Source organism: Patagioenas fasciata, chromosome 8 (assembly GCF_037038585.1).
Source record: "Patagioenas fasciata isolate bPatFas1 chromosome 8, bPatFas1.hap1, whole genome shotgun sequence".
In the NCBI taxonomy this organism is placed as follows: Eukaryota; Metazoa; Chordata; class Aves; order Columbiformes; family Columbidae; genus Patagioenas; species Patagioenas fasciata.
This window is the reverse complement of record NC_092527.1, coordinates 11598997-11619803: the sequence shown is the minus strand read 5'-3', so window position 1 is coordinate 11619803 and position 20807 is coordinate 11598997. Positions and strand designations below refer to the sequence as shown.

The window sequence follows — 20807 nt, the reverse complement described above, 5'->3', positions numbered from 1 at the left end:
CTATGAGTATGATTGATGAGCAAATATAAAAACCTTCTAGGGATCTGGTAATTATTCATCAACTAAAATCAAATATAGTTAAAAGCAAGATTTCTTCCCTAAGTTTTTGCTAAACATCATTTTGAACAAGGATTTAAAAAAAAAAAAAAAAAAAAAGGTAGAAGTATTCCTGGTACAAAGATAAGACTTTCTGGAAAGTTTAGCTAATGCAAAAAAAAGATGCAGTGTCCATTGTCCCCACTAAATCCTGTTGCTTTTGGGTGAACAAAAAGGCCTATTAAACTCAGTGGTGAGCTCCATCCCTCCTGGTTCTCTAGAAGAAAGGGAATTCAAAACTGTGGCATCCAGCCAGAGAGGCACACACACAGATGACACAGGCTAAAGAGATTTCCCCCTTCCCTCAGGACCTTGTGGCACCATCACAAATCTGTACCACTGCCATTATACAAGATATAAAGGACCAGCTGGAGAGAAAGAGAGAGAGGGAGAAGGGGAGGGGAAAAAAGGGAGCAGTCATTTAGCAGGGCATGACCTCAAGGATTTTGCTTTAGAAATCCAATCAATAGTTAATATTTCTTCAAGTGGCATTACCCTAAAGCCTCTTCACAGCTGTTTCAGCACAGCTGGAGCAACTGTCCACCAGAGGCTGCAGAGGGAGTTTTGCTACCAGGAGAAGGAGAAAGATCAGTGGATCTCTGGAAAACCTCTGATTTAGGCAACTTCCCCATAGATATACACACATTCCAGGAGGGTAGAGGTGAGGATAACACCCTTTTATTCCTTTCTCATGCATAACAACAAAAAATGAGCAGGAAAGCAGCATAACTGTCTGAGTATGTAATTTCTTTTCCCTGTTTCACATAATTTAGTAAATGCTTTTCAGATAATAGACCACAGGAAACACAATGCATGTGTGGCATATTTAACCATAAACACTAACTCATACTGTGGAGATTCAAGCTTGCAGCTGCAAAAAAGCAGGTGCAGTATCTACACATGGAAGCATGTGTATCAGTGGAAGCATGGAATCTACCTGGAAAGCAGAATTTACCACAGAAAAGGCAATAAGCATTACCTTTAATAAACAGTTTATGTGCAACAATGGCTATTTGTGACATTTGGTATGGTTTCCTCTTGCTACATTCGCATTGTTTATTTAGATGTCATAACCAACATTTTTTTAGTCTCAGGTTTTCTTAGGAAGGAATATTGTGAAGTTTTCTGGCCCATTTGTCGCTAGTAGAGAAGTAGCAGCTTAGGTATGGATGCTAAGTATCAGCTCCTAATTCTGCCTTGCAAGGTTGTTACGACACAGACAGGCAGTGAAAGAGGCAGGCAGGTAAGCAGACCCCTACAGTAAAGTACAGTGATGGATCTCAACAGATGCAGTCAAACGTGGTTTGAGATCATGTGAGATCATGGTGAGGCAATAGGATATAAAGGAAGAGCTCTTGCTCTGGAAAGTTTTTGCTTGAACAAGCAATTTAGATGATACAGATCAGACTGTTAACCTGGTCTACTCACACAAGACAGTATAGTGAAGTGTTGCTGTTGCTTCCTTTCTTTTAATTATTTGTATTTAAAAGGAACAAAATTAAAAAGATACTTTTTCTACTTCCACAGTGACTGACTAATAAGGAGGAGAGATACGGCATCTCTTCTGTTAAGGTTGTCTTTGCACCTCTGATTTGCTAACATGACTTCAAACCAGACTCTGCAAGTTGAACCTACAAGCCCAATGGTTTTTAAAACCTAGTCTGGAGATCTGTGAGCTGTAGCAAGGGCAGGCTCAACTGTCTCTCAAGAAAGCCAGAAGGGAGCTGTATGATTCACTACTGAATAATTAGAACAAACCCCCATGTTTCAAATGAAACTCTGTTTTGGGGACATGAACTGATCCCAACTGTATCTTGTTTAATTAATTGTTTATCATTTTGTAACCTGGCAGCTTTGTCAGTGATCACACATCCATACATGTGACCTTTCCTCCTACCTTAGTAGAGTATACACACAAATACCAAATTTTCAGGAGGTACTTCATTGATCTCTAAATTGTGCCAATAACTGGGTGCAGACCATCTCATGCTGATTGAAGTAATAGCAAGTAATCGATTTCTGTCTATCTGATTTGTGATGACCCGAGATGGTGGGTGAATATCATTGTTGTGTGGAAAGCCAAAACAAGGTCTGCAAATTAAACCAGCTATCAAAATAGGACTTGAATGAAGCACAGTCTTCACCTTTATCTCCTTAACAGGGTGAAATTCATTGTCTGTGCAGGAAATTACAGGTGAAAATCAGAAATGATAGATCTTTATTTAAAAAAAAAAAAATATTATGAAATGTTTTTAAATCTGTTATGTTTCACCCCACTATATTCCCGAAGTATGTAAACTGTTTTGGCGCTATAACCCATTAGAGCAACTAACTTCATTATTCAGTTCTATTATTTGGTAATATCTAGTTGAAAATAATTGTCGAGTTGAATGGCAGTAGATGCTCTTCCAGAAATATAAAAAATACACAATACAGTTATGGTGAATTTTGTAGGAAAAACAAAGACAAATGTAAAAAGCGCACTTCTTACCTCAGTCACAGCTTGAATGGATGCACCGTGCTTCAGAAGAAGTTCCATTACTTTTATTCTGTTCTTCTTGCAGGCAATGTGAAGAGGTGTGAAACCATTCTGTAAATGAGAAAGAATACACTTTTTGATAGCACATCTGTCATTAAAAAGCAGAATGGGGTATGGAATTCACAGAAAACATTCCTCTATTTTAGCAAAACACCTCCCATATTTGTTTTGCCTTCACTAAATTCTTCATGTAAAAGAGAAAAACCTTCTAAAAAGATGTATTTCATACAGCCAGTTTTAATTATGCAGTATATTTCCCACTTCAATAAAGAAATTATTTTTTAAAAATTTCAGTTTGCATAAAACTATCAAAAGCTTAATTTTTGTTTAAGGATATTCAGTATTAACTGACTGGGGGTTTTTTTGTGTGTGTTGGAGGGTTTTGGGGGGTTTGGGGTTTCTTGGTTTCAGAGCTGCTGATTAAAAATAAAAAAAGTACTTCACTTTTACAAGATCTGGAATTTGGATCCTCTTCTAAACTATTCTTAGCTCTATTATTTAATGCATTATCTGCCAATTTACAGTAATTACAATTATTTTGTCCCCTCCTTTATAAAAAAGTTGCATGCGCAGCAGAGCAAATGTTTAAAACTACCATCTTATTTGGCATGAGATAATACAACAGAAAACAAGTAAAACAGGAAAAGAAGCAGTCCAGAGCATCCATGACTGCCACAATAACATCAGTGCACAGAATGCAGATGTCACTCTGTATATTCATCAAAAAAGCCTTTGCAAAACAATTCTGAAAACAGCTGTCAGAACTGGTCCCTCAAATCTGATCAAAATTAGCTTTTTTTACCTGCCATATAGTAAAGAATATCGTATGGTTTTGTCATGTGAGGGCAGTGCAATTGTCTGCCCCAGTTAAACGTAAGCAGCTCTCAGCTCTCCCCTTGTTAGTGGACAATGTCCCAGGGATGCTCAGATGTGTTTCAGGAAAGGGTGAGCTCGAGCTCCAGATACTGCGCTCACGCTACTTCTACTTAATCATCCTGAGCGAGGGTCAGGACAGGATAAAAGGAAACACTAGAAGATTTAGAAGAAAAGGAACTTGTGACTAGGTTACCAGACCAATGAGAGGCCACTGCCGGCAACCCTGACAAACTAGACCTCGTGATGATTTGATGAGTTCAGAAGGCAAAAATAAAAATTACAGGCCTGCAAGCCTCCCCACTTACTGGTTATAGTGAACAAACTCTATATATCATAGTACATTGACAAAAGACACCTGATGACAGGTTGATCTGACACACAAAAACAGAGGGGCTGAGAGAAGGAAATCTGAGGAGCCTGTGCTGTTCACAAGAGAGTCAGTCCCACCTGGTTTGTGAGGGTTTCAGGACCTCACATAATATTTCAGGAACTGAGTTATTGGCATCAGGCTGTGAAACAAACAGTCAGCCCAATTAATGTCAGAACATACATTTGTTTGGAACAGTTATTAAAGGGCAAATCAAAAAGATGTTTTAAAAACAATGGATTGCAAGTACAATTTTGAACAAAATGCATTAATGCATTCAGTTTCTATGCAGTTTAACTACACTAAGTTTTTGTTGCTGGAGTTGTTTTAAAAGTAGAAAGGCATATGATTCCATTGACATAACTATAAAATACCACAGATTTTTGTTATGTAACTCATTCCTACATTTCATTGTTTCAGAGATTTGAGAGCTAATAAAAATTCCGTTTTAAGCATTGCTGACTATTTTCTCTTTACAAACATCAAGAAAATTATAATTGTCTTCATACTAAAAACTGCAGCACTTAAATCTACAGCTACTTCATGTATTCAGATCATAACAAGCTACCAGGAGGCAAAACTGCCCTAGTTACGCTAGAAATTCATAAATAACTGTTGACTGTCTCTAAGCATAGGTCTACTCTGATTACATGATACATTATTAACACTTTGAACCCTGAGCATCCTCTCTTGGGCTGCAGCAATACAGCAGTTCCTCACTGTCAGCCATCAGCAGGCAGAAAATAACTCTAAAGTAAGTCTCACTGCAACTTTGGAAGAAATGTTTAGTTAATAGTAACCCATGGTGTACTCACCAGTGCTTTGGCATTAGGATTAGCTTTCTTGTCCAAGAGAACCTTGGCAACTTTGTAGTGGCCGCAGTGGGCGGCAACATGCAGTGCAGTCAGATAGTCATTAGTGACGTCATCTACCGGCACGTTGTGCTGAATCAGAAGCTGAACACAGTTTAGATGATCTCCTTGTGTTGCCATGTGCAATGGAGACAAACCATTCTGTGAACAAAAAGATGAAACACTGATGGGTTATAGGCTACTCAGAGAAATAAAACTCCCCCACGTTGTTCTTAAAGTATTTGTTGTATGAAGGATTTTACAAGCTCAGAGAGCACCCAAATTAAATTTAACATGTTCAATGTAACAATGAGGGTTCTTGCTCTGGCAAAAGCCACATGGAATTTGCAGCTTGTTGGGTTAGAGTTTGTAGGCAGCTCTACGTTAAAGAAACAGTCATACCATACCAGCAATGCTCAAAACATAGCTTATTTCAGACAGCATAGCTCAGATAAGTTGCTTGAGTTACATGATTTACGTGAAGAACAGCACTTTGTGACTTCTGATATTTGCTGATTCTAAAAGCTGCGTTAAATTCACCACACTAATGTAGCCTGCATATACCAGATAGGTGAGAGCGGGTCAGAGCATCACTCAGCAATCACTACAACCTTCCCTCATCACTAGTATTTTCTTGAATTTCTGTTGCACGAGACTTACACCACATTACACACTTGGGGAGACCATTCTTCCCAGCCAACATTGGTACAACAGCAAAACTTTCAAGTGCAACTGGGCTAAAAAATCTGAACGAGACCACTGTGATATGTCATACCAGTAGCAGTGGTAAAGCTCTGTTTCATTGAGGAAACACCTGACAGAGATTCAAGTTTAGGAACAAAAACTCTATCAAAAATTGTTTCTTGCACTGCTCACAATAGTTAATCAACAAGTTGCCAACAAGTGTTACATTTCCAGAGTAAAAGCACAAGAGAAATAACTCTCAGAACTTTAAAAGACTGATGCTATTTCATGACAAAAGGTTAAAAAATATGCCAGAATGAAAGGTCTTGTTAGCAGAGGTACATGAGCTCCTTAGGTAAACCTCAGCATACTTTTTGTTTGTTTGTTTAAGTTATTCCTTCTTTAATGACAAAACTAGATTCAATTGCAGGAGCTATTCTGGTAACACATAATAGTATATAATCTATAAATGACTGACAGTACACAAGGTTTACCATCATGGAGCAACTGAAACTCTTGCTCACAGATGCAGTGCCCTCATGTGACCACTGTTAGCAAAGGCAAAGTAGCAGCGTAAAATCAGCTGAGATCTCAGGCTTTCTGAAACAGATTATTGCCTTCCTCTCTCTTCTCATGGCCATATCATAACACTAATAGCAAACATTCGAAACAAAGGTGGAAAATATACAGTGAAATAATTTTTAGAAGTGACATGGAAGAAGGATGCTGAAAGCAAACAGGCTAAAACTGTCAGAATTTAAAAGCAGTTTATGTTCAGTGCTGAGAAGCAGACATTCTTGTACACAGTTATATCTTTCAAGTGAGATTATCTCATGGGCATCTCATTTGTGATTTATGTTGGCTTGGATAAACTTCTCTCCCATTCCCAAAGGCTATCACAGCAATTATCTGCATGGAAGCTTCATATTAGTAATACATTTTAAATGTTTTCACTGTCTTCTAGTGTATTAAACAGTAGAATAAAAAAACCTAACTTCCCTCAGTCACCAAGCCCTCATGATAACAGTTTATAACTGATGATGCTTTTTAGGTGATAGTAATGAAACTTCACACACTGTTCTGTTCTATTTTTATAAGAAAGACCCTTCAGGTGAAAAGTGTCATTCTTAACAATAACGGCCAATAAACCATGCTTCCTAGTGGAGTAAGAAATGGAAAAGATGGCATGGGACCCCCTCATAGGAGAGACTTGTATGAAAGAGGCTGACATTGATGGAAAAGAAGGGAAGAAATGGAGCAGCCACACATCAGTTTGGGAAAATCAGCAAGATGCTTGATAAAAATCTGTCAGGACTGAGAAAAGGGCAGCAACTAACCAGACTTTACACAAAAGAGTAAGAGACAAGACTGGGTGCTAAAGAATTTAATGAGGACAAAACATCATAGAAATATTGTCTTTTGTTGTGACCTAAACCAGGCTTGCTCTTAATTCATTACAGTAGAAGATAATCTGCGATCTTAGACAAGTCATTTAATATTTCAATGCCTCTGTCTTCCCACTTTTAATATAGAAATATTACATATGACAATGTTTTCCTCTCCTATATCCATGTTGTGAGAGACAATCCATCAAGGACTGTAAGAAGTGATTGATACTCCAAGATGAAACCACTATGTAAACACTGTTATATTACTCTTTCTCTAAAGATTACCCAGAAAACATTACAAGGTGAAGAAGCTCAAGATTAATCAAACATGTTGATAATCACATGATACCTTAAAAAAGAAAAAATCAGAAGAGGACCACTGAGATGAAATAGAGTATCAAATGCCTGACTGAGCAACCATAAAATTATCAGTGATACAAAGCTTATTTTGTAGCTGTGTCAAAGGACTTTAATCAGGGAAATCGTCCTTAACTTGGGGTGGGGAGAGTGGGCTGGAGGGAAGAAAAAAGGAAAAGAGCCAAATAAGCCTAGAAAAACAGTAATTAAAAAAAGATAGAATTGATGTACGGAGATGTCATTTCTCACACAGAAGACCACTGACACACTCAGGACCAGAATTCAGGTTTCCCTTCACTGGTAGAAAACCCCAGATAATCCATTGCTTCCCCTGAAAATAACTCTAAGGTTATTCCAGTGCAAAAAAGAGCCAGCACTGCTCTAAACCATCCCTAGCAGGAAACAGCTACCAAACTGCAGTCCCATTATTCTTCTGAGCTTTATATAACATGAGAAAACTTTGTGAAGCTCAAATTCTATCAAAGAAGTGTCCTATTTCCAATTATATATGGCTTATTTTGAAGAGCATGGAGCCACTTATTTTTGCAGAGGACAGTACTGTAGTTTAGTGCCAAATGAATGGATTCATTAATGTCATTCAAAGGTATTGTTACTTCTTGGCTTACCTTCTGAAAACAACAGAATTAACACATCAGAGGGAAACTCAGGAAGCTCTGCACTTTCTTCTATTCACTTTTCAACATGTAACATAGTTTTCTGCCTTCCAGAGAAGATCCCCCATTTTGCTGAAGATGTCTACATAAGCCTCTGCAGGTCAGCATCCAAAGTGTGTCTTTCAGCCTTGGGCTGTTTCAAAATGACGATTCTGTGTTCTCATCTGCCTGATTTTGGCTAATGAACTCTGGGCCAGGCTGCGTGAATCTCCTCAGAAAAAGTAACATATTCAAACTAGAGCCCTTGAACAGCAGGTTAAGCTTAGAGGTAAGACCTGACATACAAAACCCATGCAACAGAGAAATGTAGCTCCTTAAGAGCGGCTCTCATTTATGATGGTGGAAACCAAAGCAATGGGGTTTACATTTTTTTGTTTGTTTAAGTAATTAATTGAGCTACCAGAGAATGTGGAAGAACCTTACTCCCTGGAGTATGAACTCTAGGTTCCGAGAGTAGCAGTGGTGTGGAGATGTGCCCCAGGGGTTCCTGGACAGTCCCTTGCTGTCTCCCCCTCCTCCTGAAGTTTGCAAGTCAGGGTTGGGGAGTCCATGGAAATTCCACAAGCAAAGGAGGGGTGGATCCTGGCTGTCAGATTACCCATGACAGCAGCTGCCAGTGACTCACTAAGCAAGAGAAAGCTGGTGCCAACCTCCCCAGACAAACACTAAATATAATGCAGTAAGGGGGGAAAAAAAGGAAAGAAAGAAGAGGGAGGAGAAAAGCAGAATATAGAAGGGTGCTGAGAGAGAATAGGACAGAATGACACAGACAGAAAAGAAAGAAACAGAAAGAAACAAAAAATGTTGTTGGAAATATACTGCTTACAGACTGAGAAAAAAAAAAATGTAGTGGAAGGTTATATTGGGAAAGAACCTCAACAAACTGCACAACCCAAAGATCAGTCCTGAAAGGGAAAGTCACGGAATGCAGTGGTGCTCCAAAACAAGCTGCTGCACTGAGATTTAAAATCAGCAATTGTGGCACAGCAGAGACCACTACCAGCAGAATCCTGGCAAGTGCGTGCTTAAAGGCCAGTCCTCGGGTCTAAAGTAATCTGCGCACCCTGTCACAGGTGATTTGAAATTCCCATGAAGGATTTTATATGATAAACTGCAGAGACATAGAAAGTAGAGAAACTGGTAATCAGGCTAAGTCCTAAGGAAATATGAGCTGTCTCTGCAAAGAGAGATTGCTCTATTTTTATCTCTTATCGCTACTCTAGCCTTAGGGCAATTTGGTGAAAGCTGAAGATATATTGTAATCACCATGTATTTATTCCAGGATAGATACAGAGATTTTCAACTACTCAAATTCTGAGGGATAAAGTTACTATACATACCTCTTTGATTGGTACAGAAACCTCTTTGAGTGTTTCTCAGTTTAACACATTTAACATATGCACATATGTGCTACATACGGCATTCACTTTGGAGATCTCCCACGCAGTTACTTTAAATAGTTACGATATAGGAAAGTTATTGTCAAACCCTTAAATATAGGAGACATGCAGAATCACATTTTTAAAAAAGTACAAGGATTATCCCAGCAGAAAAAAGCACTGGTTACCTTGGTTTTGGAAAGAATAGGGGCACCACGATCCAGCAGCATCTCTACAACCTGTTCATGGCCACTTCTTGCTCCACAGTGGAGAGGGGTCAACCCATCCTGTGGGACACAAGCATTAGAATTGATTAGTTTCAGAAACAGTAAAATTCTGTGCACTTTTATAAAGACCTACCATGTCTCACAAAACTAATTAATTCCTGCAGAATGCTGCTTTTACACAAATGAACAGTTGAACCTGTTTATTCAAATGTACATTTTGACTCTGATTTTCTAAAAAATAGTCATATCAAATCGGTGTTTTTCTATATAGTCATATCAAATTGGTGCTTAAGCAATGGGCTACTGCCAAGGCTCTCACTGTACATGTGGTAAAGAGGTAAATGCACATACAAGAAAAATATAAGGTACTTTTTGCCTGAATGCCTTTAAGAAAACTGTGTCTTTAATTTGTCAGTATGCATCAAAGTCAATGAATACTCCTTTCATCTGAGAGGAAAAGGAAAAAAAAAAAATCTTTCCTGCTTAGATTTCTATTATTAATACTGGTTTTGACAGGTATATATGAGATGAGAAAACCATCTTAATCCCAGGTGATAAAAGTATGATGAATTAACTTCTGTCATGTAGACCATGCTTGTGTGACTTCCAGCGGAATGACCAATCTGGAGCCAAGGCATACTGTCAATACCTCTTTTAGTATAATTTGCTTAAAAACAGTTATCATATTACAAATACATTCCTTAAATAAAAGAATCTTTTTAACATTAACAGAATTATCCCAAACTGATTTGATTATTCTTTGACCTGTATCCTGTTTATAGTGGTTAAGGAACCTGCTGTACACAAATGTTATGATGAAAGGTAACACATTTGTCTTGAGTAACTGTGAGTGAAGTCACACGGAGTTTTTCAATGCTGTTTGACATAGTGATTGCTACAAATGTTTTCAGAATTAGTAAGAGCAAACATTTAGTTTATCACAAGCTAAACAAATATGCAGGAGATACTGTCACACAGAAACAATATTGTATTTTCACTAAATAGGTCAAAAGAGAAGCCTTTATAAGAAAGGTTGAAACTAATAAAGAAGTGTCCTGGTTTAACCCCAGCTGGCAACTAAGCACCACACAGCCACTCACTCACTCCACCCCCAGTGGGATGGGGGGCAAAACCAGAAGCATAAAAGCGAGAAAACTCCTGGGTTGAGATAAAGACAGCTTAATAGGTAAAACAAAAGCTGTTCACATGAGCGAAGCAAAACGAGAGATTCATTCACCACTTCCCATGGTTCATCTCCAGGAAAGCCGGGCTCCATCGTGAGTAACGGTTACTTGGGAAGGAAAACACCATCACTCCAAACGTGCCCCCTTTCCTACTTCTTCTTCCCCAGATTTATATACTGAGCATCATGTCATATGGTGTGGAATATCCCCTTGGTCAGTTGGGGTCAGCTGTCCCAGTTGTGTCCTCTCCCAGCTCCTTGTGCCCCTCCAGCCCACTCGCTGGTGGGGAATGTGAGAAGTAGAAAAGCCCTTGGCTCTGTGCAAGTGCTGCTCAGTAGTAACTAAAACATCCCTGTATCACCAACACTGTTTCCAGCACAAATCCAAAACACAGCCCCATATTTGCTACTATGAAGAAAATTAACTCTGTCCCAGCCAAAAACAGCACAAGAAGAAACATAATTATTTATTAGTTTTCCAAAGTCATAAGGGAAGAGGTCTTTTTTTTTTTCCCCCCAGTGTCTTCTGGCACTCCTAAAACATATACATCATATTGTATAAAATACATATGTCACATCACTTTTATAAAAAAGATTATCTAAAATTCCTTCTCACACTTCCTGTGTTCACTAATTCATGCACATGCACTCCTCTGTTTGTCTCCGTATGGTAGCAAGTACTATTAAGGTACATCCTTAAATATATTCTCCATTCATAATTACTATATTCTTGATAATTCCTAAAGCATTACACTCTACTGGAACATCAGCTTCAGGGCTGCAGTGTGTCAAGCGCAGCTGAGGACAGGGAGATAGTGATTCAGGAGGCCTTACACTCTCCTGCTTCTACTTTCTTGCCCTCTCCTGATAAGCCTGTGAAAGGTAGCACAGAAATTGTTGTGAATGGTTTTTTCTGCTAGTCTCGTTTAAAACATCTATGGTTCGCATTCTGCGTATTCCTCCGCTTAAAGCAAGGCATATGTTTTTGATGTAGATGAATAAGACATTTTGGTTTAGACTTAATTTGATCAGAACTGAGGGAGTCATTTATTCATGCAAGGTGAACATAGTTTGGCCCACTATGTTCTTACTGACATCTCTGGAGACCATGCTGTTGTCATTTCTGCTTCTTTGTTATTTCAGCCCATGAAGTACAGGGAATAGCACCTTGTTAAAATGATACACACCAAATAAAGATTTATTGTTCAAAACATGTAAATAAATACAAAAATTAAAATATATTAAAACTTGTGAGTGGTACATTTATCAGCTAAAGTGCAAATGTTTTGCTTAGCCCCACAAGTGTTTAAAAAAGATAATGCGTGTTTTCCACACCAGTAGTGTCCACAGGCAAGGGCATATCAAATACTGAACAGAGTGCAAACAACTAAGGTAAAAATATCACTCGCACAGAAAAGCACGTATGGGAAAGAAAATAAAAGTCAGCAAAGCTGGTAACTACAAACCTGTAGGCAGGGTCTGAAGATCGCGTACATTAGATTGTTCAGTCTTTTTACTTCCTATAATTATCATACTCCCCAGGTACACCAAAGAAAGATACTCAGGGAGATCAGGGACAAAACTGTAAATTAAGGAACATTTTCCAGATTTTATGCCTCCCAAATCATTTCACAAACGTACCATGGGTAGTACATACCATGCTCACAGAGGATGAGACACATATCATCTTCACCCGCTAGACTAGACCCCTAAAAACTATTTCAGTGCTCGCCAGAGCATAGAGCCCCAACCCGTTTAGGCTGCCCGTCCCTGCCCGGCTGTGCCTGTGGCTGGCAGGGTTTCGATGGCACAGGAGGTGGCAGTCAGTCATGCTTGCCCAGCGAGAGCTCATTTGAGTCCACACAGCAGCCACCACCACCAAATGCATCACACGGCGTGACACAACTTCACAATGTAATGTAGGTGCTTGTTGGGACAGCTGTTCTGTAGCTATTGTTAAGATGATGTCAGGACTCCCACTGTAAAGAGTGTAAAGAGCAAATACACTTGGAAGACAGCTCATTTAGCTGCAGAGATTTTTTTTTTTTTTTGTGATATTCTAAAAGGACACCACCTATTTGCTTGACTTGGTTAATTGCTATATGGCACTGAAAATCACAAAGAAATGTACAGAGCCAATCTGAAATATTTTGTTTAAAAAAAACCCAGAATCTGAGATTAAAAGAGTCTGCTCTGAACTCAGCAAGACTTCATTGACTTTCTCAGGAGATTTCCTAGTTGCTTACTGTTCATATAGATTCTACTATGTGAAGCATAAAATATATTACATGTATTAGGAAGAAAACTTGCCTTAATATGATAGTCTGCAATGGCTCAGAAAAACCATTACAAACGATTATGACAATAATCTGCAGATTAAGGAGTCTGTAAGTATGCACTGACATGATAAATCATATCATCTGTATTATCTATCCCTCCAGAGAGTCTAAGAGCAGCTCCAGAGAAGCCAGGAGGACAATAGGAGGAGTTCTGCTTAGGCACAAGCTTCCCATAGTGTTGCACACCAATCTCTGGGGCTGCTGCTCTTTCTTTGTAATTTATTTCAAACACACACACACACACATATCTCCAAAATAAAGGAGATCTAAGCATTGTTTCTGGTCCCTGTTGAGCCTTGGACACCTGTATAGCTCCCTAACCTTGTTACACTGAGGTCACAACTGGGTTGAGGTTATCAGATGATGGTGCAGGCAGTTGAGCCTCCCTGCTGCAGCATGTTTTGTCCTGCCACCACACCTGGCTCTAAGAGACCCCTGAGCAGCACTGGTAAACTTGAAGCAGCCTCCCTGTGCTCCCCAGCTACCCCTTCCCTGTCAGTGCCCACCCAGGATTTCCCTCACACAACAGGTTCTTCTGGGCTGTACCCCAAATCCATGGCAGCTTTGGTACCACATCAGTGAGCACCAGCTTCTAACCCAGTCTGAGTGATGAAGTTAAGCATAACACACAATAAAACCTTTACTGTGATGCAAATATTTAGCAAGATCTTATCAGATTGAGGCAAATCCCAAAGCCTGTCCATGGCCTTGGCAGGAGCGTGCCAGGCGCTCTGCTCCCCGGAGCCGCAGGCAGAAGCCATGATCCACAGGGGAGCAATTATTGCTGCCTCCAGAGCTCATCATCCCCATTGCTGCTTGCTGGGTCCCTACGCTTGTGCTTCAAGCCCAGCCGGGCTCTGCATCTCACAGTCCCTCTGTGCTCTAAGTCTCCTGAATTCTTCACTACATTGGCACCATTGCAAATTGCCCCTTCATACAATAGGGTAACAAATGAGGTTTGCTCCTCCTACACGTGCAAAATGCACTTGTAGTGCCAAGACAATGTTATTCTTGTGGTTATCTTATGTCTTAATATATGTGGTTTTTCTGGAGCAGCTTATGTATGATCTGATGTATCTTAAAAGAGCATATCCCACATGTTTTATGCAGATAAGACTGCTGATCTGTTATTTAGCTGCAAAATCAGTAGAATGAAGATTATAAATACTTACTGTTAATCCAGTCTAAATCATGCTTTCTGTCTGCTTCACACACAAATTCACTTTAGCATACACACTATTAGACAGCCAAAGCAAATAAAGCTAATTTAATCAACCTCTCTAATTGAACTTATTTTAAAAATTATTTTCTGGAAGACAGAGAAAAATAATTAGGGCAATATTCAGCAAACATTTTACATGAGACATTAACAGGTCTCTGCTTAGAATGCTAGTTTAAAACCTGAACAATAAAAGCTGCCCTGGATGGACAAAAGTAACACACAATTCTTGAGGAGTACCCTTAAGAATTCAGTACAAAGCCCCAAGCTGCTAAACATCTCACACAAAAAAGGACAGAGAGAAGATAAACATCTGGTTAAAATAAACAATGCAATATAAGCATGAACTAATGAAAAATAAAAAAAAAAAAAAATTATGGCTGAGCCTCAAAATAGTTGTAAGATCATTTTTGGAAATAACCTCATACGCTCACACGTCATCTGAACCCCTCACTACAGTTTGCAGGTGTGCAATAATACTTATGGTGCTCATCAAATCTTGGTCCTAATGAATACAGAGAAATTGGAGGCCTATAGATGACTTCTACAATAATTTAAACAGGATAAGGGTTTAGCCTTTGACATTAACCTTCTGTGCAGTACTTCAGCACTGCAGTTTCCAGGACCATCTGCCAGCAGCAAACGCAAATGCTCTTGATAATGGCTAAGAAATAATTACCCCAGCTTATTTAACACTCGAGAAAGGCTTTATATAAATTTCTCTATAAGATGTTTGTGAAAAATAAAAATAGACATTACATCGAAAATATTTCCAGTACCCCATACAGAGAATGGATTGCAGGAACAAATCTCAAAACAACCACTGAATAGCTAAATCTATAACATCTAACAGAGTAGTGAATCCTGCCCCTGTGAGTGTTTGGTCAACACCACAAACCAGTATCTTCTGCATACTCATTTAAAGGTGAATTAAAGATCTGAAAAATTAGAAAGAGGGGTGAAGAAAGTTCTGCCTCTGAGCAAAAGAAACAAGCAATTTTCAAGAATTTTTTTCCTTTCATATGGGTACAGAACCTTCGCCATTCACCTTTAAGGAGGTATTTTATGTTCCATAACCAACATTTGCATTAAATAATATCACAGTATCCAAGATAAAAACTATTTTAATGAAATTAAAAAATTTCTACTCATATCTTATTCACTAGAATTCTGCTCATCTCTTTAAAACCACTTAAAAGAGAGAGAGAGAGAGGTCTTACACTTATAAATCTGGTAATAGAAGCCTCATTTATTTTCACGTGCAAATCCCATCTGTGTATCAAGTTATGTGTGTGTTCAGCACCCACACGTGCCCCTTTGCAGAACACCACAAGGTTGGGCTTGGACTGGTCATCCAGGTGACCGATGGGCATGATTTGGTATACGTATCAGAAAAGACACCTTTGCCTGCTCTTTGCCTTCCTATACATTCAGTAAAGGTGATGTTGTTGCAAAAGCATATGACTGAAGCTTTTCTCATCCTGCATTTTCATATGGCCATCCTATGTCTGGGGCATTAAAAAAAGAATGATCTTTATAAACTGAAATGACTGCAAAGTTGACAATCTCAATTGTTCTGCCTCAGAATACAACATTGGGTCAGGCAGGAATAACAAGAGAGATTTAGCAGCACCATGTGTTGTAACAGCTCACAGCAATTAATCTTTGCTCTTGAATAAGAGAACTACGCAGACACTCCTGAAACACTGTCCTTTTTTCATCTAACGCCACATTACCATCAGCCTTCTATTGCTTCTCCTATTGGAAATCCTTCCTGATCTATGCCAGCGATACTCTTCCTTTTTCTCCATCATGCAGCTGTCTGCTCGGTGCAGCGAGTCTCCTCGGCAGAGCCACACGCCGCCCAGACCGCAGGCTGGTGAAGCCTTGCCAGGGTGAGTCAGTGCCATTGGGAGCAAAACTTGCACTTAGTCACTAACTGCCAGAAAATGATGGCTCCGGTAATGCTGGGGAAGGGCAACAATGAGTGACACATGTACAGCACAAGCAGGAGAAGTAATGCAAATCCCTACTGATTCATAGGGAGGATGGGTGTTTGGGGAAACAGGCAGTCTCCAGGAAAGCCAGAAAAAACAAACCACCACTTCGGGAACCGCACTCATCCGTTCCCTTTTGCCTCGCTGGGAAGCCCTGCCAGACTCAGGAGCTGTTAATGTTTCTGCTCTCTTCCTGCATCCTGTTTCCACCCTGGACTGTATTTTTAGTTACATAAGTTATCTTAATGTCTGACTCTGGAGCCTGTGATACAAAAAAATGAAGCAGATCATGAATTTTCATAACAAAAAAAAAAAAGAGAACAAGCTGGACTCCAGCTATTAAAAGTAGAGGTCCCCAACTTCTTGGCTGCAGTGGGCCATATAAATGCTTGCAGAGAGGAAGCAAATAGTCCCTTGTCATGTCCTTTTTTCCCTGCTCTGACCAAACACTCATCTATCACGTCACCAAAACGCGGCCCACTCAGCCTGGCAGCCCCCATGTAGCATGTAGGAGGCTGGTATTTTAGTCAAGAAATTATACCCACTGTTCACATTATCCATGAAAAGTCATCTCTTCCACATTCCCCCAATTAGAAAAACCAGAAACATTTGACAAAGAAATCATGAGTGACTGCTAAAGGTAAAATGGAAGAACAACTAAAGAAAAACAAGTGGAGAGAGTGAAGAGAATACAAATTGACCTAGTTTCTGAATTACCTACAGAAATAAAAAATACAAATGTGTATCACCAAGCACTGCAGGAAATCTCAGAGACTGATAAGACATCGGAAAACCAAACAGAAACTTGAGGATACAGTAATAACTGCAGAAAAAAAAAAAAAGAAGATTCTTAGGTTGTTTTGTTTAGAATGATTCAGGTGGAAATTATACAGAATAATTAGAAGATGGGCACGTTATATGCTAATATTCAAGAAAATGACAATTGTCAAAAAAGTTACAGGTGCAGCTCCAGAAGGTTACCCAATGTGCACAGGAGCATATTGCAAAGACTGCTGTAAAAGTCCACAGTCCCACCAGTTCTAGGTTTACTTACAAACATTTGAACTTTTTCATTCCCTTTTTGCCACTGTGGATATCCCTGACCAGGTTTGATTTGGTTTTAACCACGGTGGTTAGATAAAACGATATGCATTGAGGTTTTCAGTCACTCAGCAAGTTGCATCAGGTGTTGGCATGATGGGAACTGTCACTACACCTGGCACATTTGCTAACAAATCCGAGTCAGCAGCCACCATCCAGTCAGAGCCTGAGCTGCATGAGACTCATCAGCAACATCACGTCCTGTGACTCTGCCCTGTGGATAGTGAAAGGCAAACACACACTGCAGTTCAAAGTCACTCTTTTAGCATTCCAATTCTGAAATAACTGAACCGAATTCTTGTCTTTTAGGATTTTGCTGCATGTTCACCTCTACCCCCAAGTAGCTAGAAACAGCTCCTAAATTAAAAGCTTTACAGAGAACATGGAAAATTGTTGGTTCTGGGCTTTACTGGACATGGTGTTTCACACACTGCTCTAAGAGATATAAATTGTTAGCATCCTACTTTAAACATTTCATAAAAAAGAAATGCAGTGCATCTACGGTAGACTGCCAGCAAGATGAACGATTTAAGCTGTAAAGCAACTAATGGGTCAGAGGTAAGAACTCCACACAGTCACAGCATTTACATTTAAGCTTACCCTTGTTTTGGCATCAATTTTAGCTCCTCGATCAAGTAGGAGTTTGACCATATTTGCATTTCCCCTCTTCGATGCAACATGTAATGGTGTGATATCATTCTGTGGAAGAACAAAACATGAAAGTAAAAATCCATATATCTTTCTTTCATGAACTCCATGATCAGTTTGCTCACAGAATGAATTATGCCCAATTTGCTGATGTATAACATGGTTTTGTTTCCCTGGGAAAGCAAAGGGAAGCTGTGTCTATCCACCTATGTGACTCACTAGCCTGATAGCTTGACAAATGTATGATGAAGACAAACAATCAAGTTGTAGTTCGAGTTATAAAAATATATGATTGTGCCTCAGTTCTTGGCTTTCATATAAGAGTGAAATTTATGCAATTTTACTGACTAAGCCCTAACAATTTAATTCAGTTGTGGTTGTCTCTAGGCATGTAACAACAAGGATTCATACCTCACAATTTCATTGACCTTGTAGGAACCATGTAAAATAATAAAACCATTACATCCGTAGATCTGCTTCAAAAACAACAAAACACAACACTATTTATTTATGAACATTCTCAGCAAACTCTGAAAGCCTCTTAAGCACCTTCGTTTCAGTTACGCGGCTAATTTTGTCTACCAAATTTGTTCCTCTAACAGACATAACGCTGAACTTCAGGTAAGACTGTAAGTACACGTATGTGCTCCCTGCGCGGTGCCAGGCAGCCCCGCCACACACAGCCAGGCTGCACATCCAGGGCAGTTACATAACCCCAGCGTGCGCACACACGCACTTTTTTAACAAGATGTAGCTAGGACGTTTCTTCATGCTCTAATGAATCCTTCATCTTATGGTGTATGAAAGCCACATCCTGTATATACTTGATCATATGGAGCCAAGTAAGAATAAAAGGATTTAAATAGAGCATGCAGCTACTGTAGGAAGACAAATATAATTTTAAAGAACATGTTTCTGTGTATTCAGGGGCAGCACAAACAGCTGGCTATGTAAAACCAGCTTCCCTGTGACTGAGCAGAAAGCGGTAAATTTTAGTGAGCATGTGTGCTACGGCTGACTGAATCAGAAAGGCACCCATCACCTTGAATAGCTGGAGAGCAGTACAGGTGCCTTGCCTGGCCAACAGATCATTTAATAGTGCTTCCTCTATACTGCACGTGACCGGAGTGGTAGAAAACCAGCACTGAAAAAAAAATCCCCTCTCAGATGTGACAAGCTGACTCAGAGCTTAATAATAATGCTGAGTACCTAATCCAGTATGGTACACATTCGTTTACACATAATTTCATTATGAAGCTAATGCACAGCTACTAGATAGTACTATTTAATACTATCACAGCAGCAAAATACATTTTAGTAAGATGAAATGACAGAACTTCTTTCCTCAATATTAATGACCATCAGAGCATCAAAGCGACTACTATTCTAGGGTGGTTCTCATATATTTTAAAGATGTAGTAAAAAAAAAAAAAAGATGCTTAACATATTTTTTAAAAAAAATATATTATGCATAGTCCTTCTAGGGATGTAAAGATACATAATTGCTTAACTTCTAATTTGTGAGTTGGTTATGAAAAAAGAATAATATCTACTTGACTCAGAGTTGACACTGGACATAATTTGGTGTCACTGTATTACTGCATCAGTCACAAAGAGGACAGAATAAAAAGAGGAAAAGCACAACTATAAGCAGATGTTTTTTGCTTTTCCTCTCTTCCCAGGAGGAAAGATGTTACTGAGGTCAGAGGGAGACAGAGAAATCAATTCTACTTTCCTGAGAAAAAACAGTAAAGGAAATAATTTTCTTGTCTTCAAGTAAAGGGTACTGCAGGTAATTTAGACTGAAGGACCACCTTTTTCTGCTTGCTGGCGTTGATGGGCAAAGTCTAATAGACCTTAGTGCCCTGTTAATACTTTACTACTAATAATTTACTGTGTCATACACAGACTAAAAGAAATGCGTTTTCCAAGGATCAAGAAGAAATGAAGGAGGAAGAGACAGCTTTACAAAAGGTAGGAAAAATACCCATTAGAAGCCTGGTTCTCATTCATCTTGACACCGATCTAAATCAATCCAGTGTAGCACAAGGGAAGGTATAATTACATAAGAACACACACTTTGCCAGTCCAGTCTTTCAAAGCTCCCACTACTTTAAATGAAGAAGACGTGGTTCTAGAGTGGATGAATGAGCACTGACAGATATGCACCTCAACTCCAGAAGATATGACGTCCACTCTGTACTTAAGGCTGAAGTCATGCTGTTTGCTTGCAACAGGTAGAATTCATTTTCACAGTCAAAAAGGAGTCCTGTTCAAATGACCTTCATATTTCTGGCTAGCACTGAAACTATCAGAATGTGTTCCCTGTGCAGTTGTCTCCCAGCCTCTGACGGGGGCAAGCAGAGTGGCTAGGAATGTGGGGAAATTCTCCAGCACCCAAAAAGGACTGAGCTCACTTCAGCAAGCTGGAGAGCTTGCAACCCATCTTTCCTCCATTTGATCACCTTTCTTTATTAAAAATATATAAATTTAACATCTGTAGGATCTTGAAACCTTGAGCTACTTTTGGTTGAAAATAGGTAGCAAGTTCACATTAGGAAGAAATGAATGGATGGATAAAGAACATGATGACTTCAGACACAGTTTATTAGGAAAACCAACTACACAAATCTATGCTGAAGTCAAGAATTGAGCAGGAGGAATCCAGCAAATGAAACTCTACAGGCCCAGTGAAATATCTATCTTTATGGACGATCAAACTCAGCTCCTTTTTTCCTGGAAAAGAGCACTGTGGCATTCACTCTCTGGGAAGGAGGATGCAGTTTTCGTTGTACTCTACTAAGCTGTTCAGACAATTTCTAAAAATAATTAAGAGACAAAGAAGAAAAAAACATGTTTAACCTTATTCAGCCCTAACAGCT

General features: G+C 39.3%; 1 protein-coding gene across 26 annotated transcripts in view; it reads right to left on the bottom strand.

The window, feature by feature from the left end:
* Nucleotides 1-20807, bottom strand: part of ANK3 (ankyrin 3) — a 359991-nt gene that overhangs the window by 104648 nt on the left and 234536 nt on the right. For all 26 annotated transcript variants that reach the window (XM_065842855.2, XM_071811684.1, XM_071811695.1 and 23 more), the window contains 4 exons: nucleotides 17878-17976; nucleotides 9400-9498; nucleotides 4694-4891; nucleotides 2588-2686 (listed from right to left, as the gene is read on the bottom strand). In XM_065842855.2, coding sequence (XP_065698927.1) covers nucleotides 2588-2686; nucleotides 4694-4891; nucleotides 9400-9498; nucleotides 17878-17976 — 495 coding nt within the window. The remainder of the gene's footprint in view (nucleotides 1-2587; nucleotides 2687-4693; nucleotides 4892-9399; nucleotides 9499-17877; nucleotides 17977-20807) is intronic.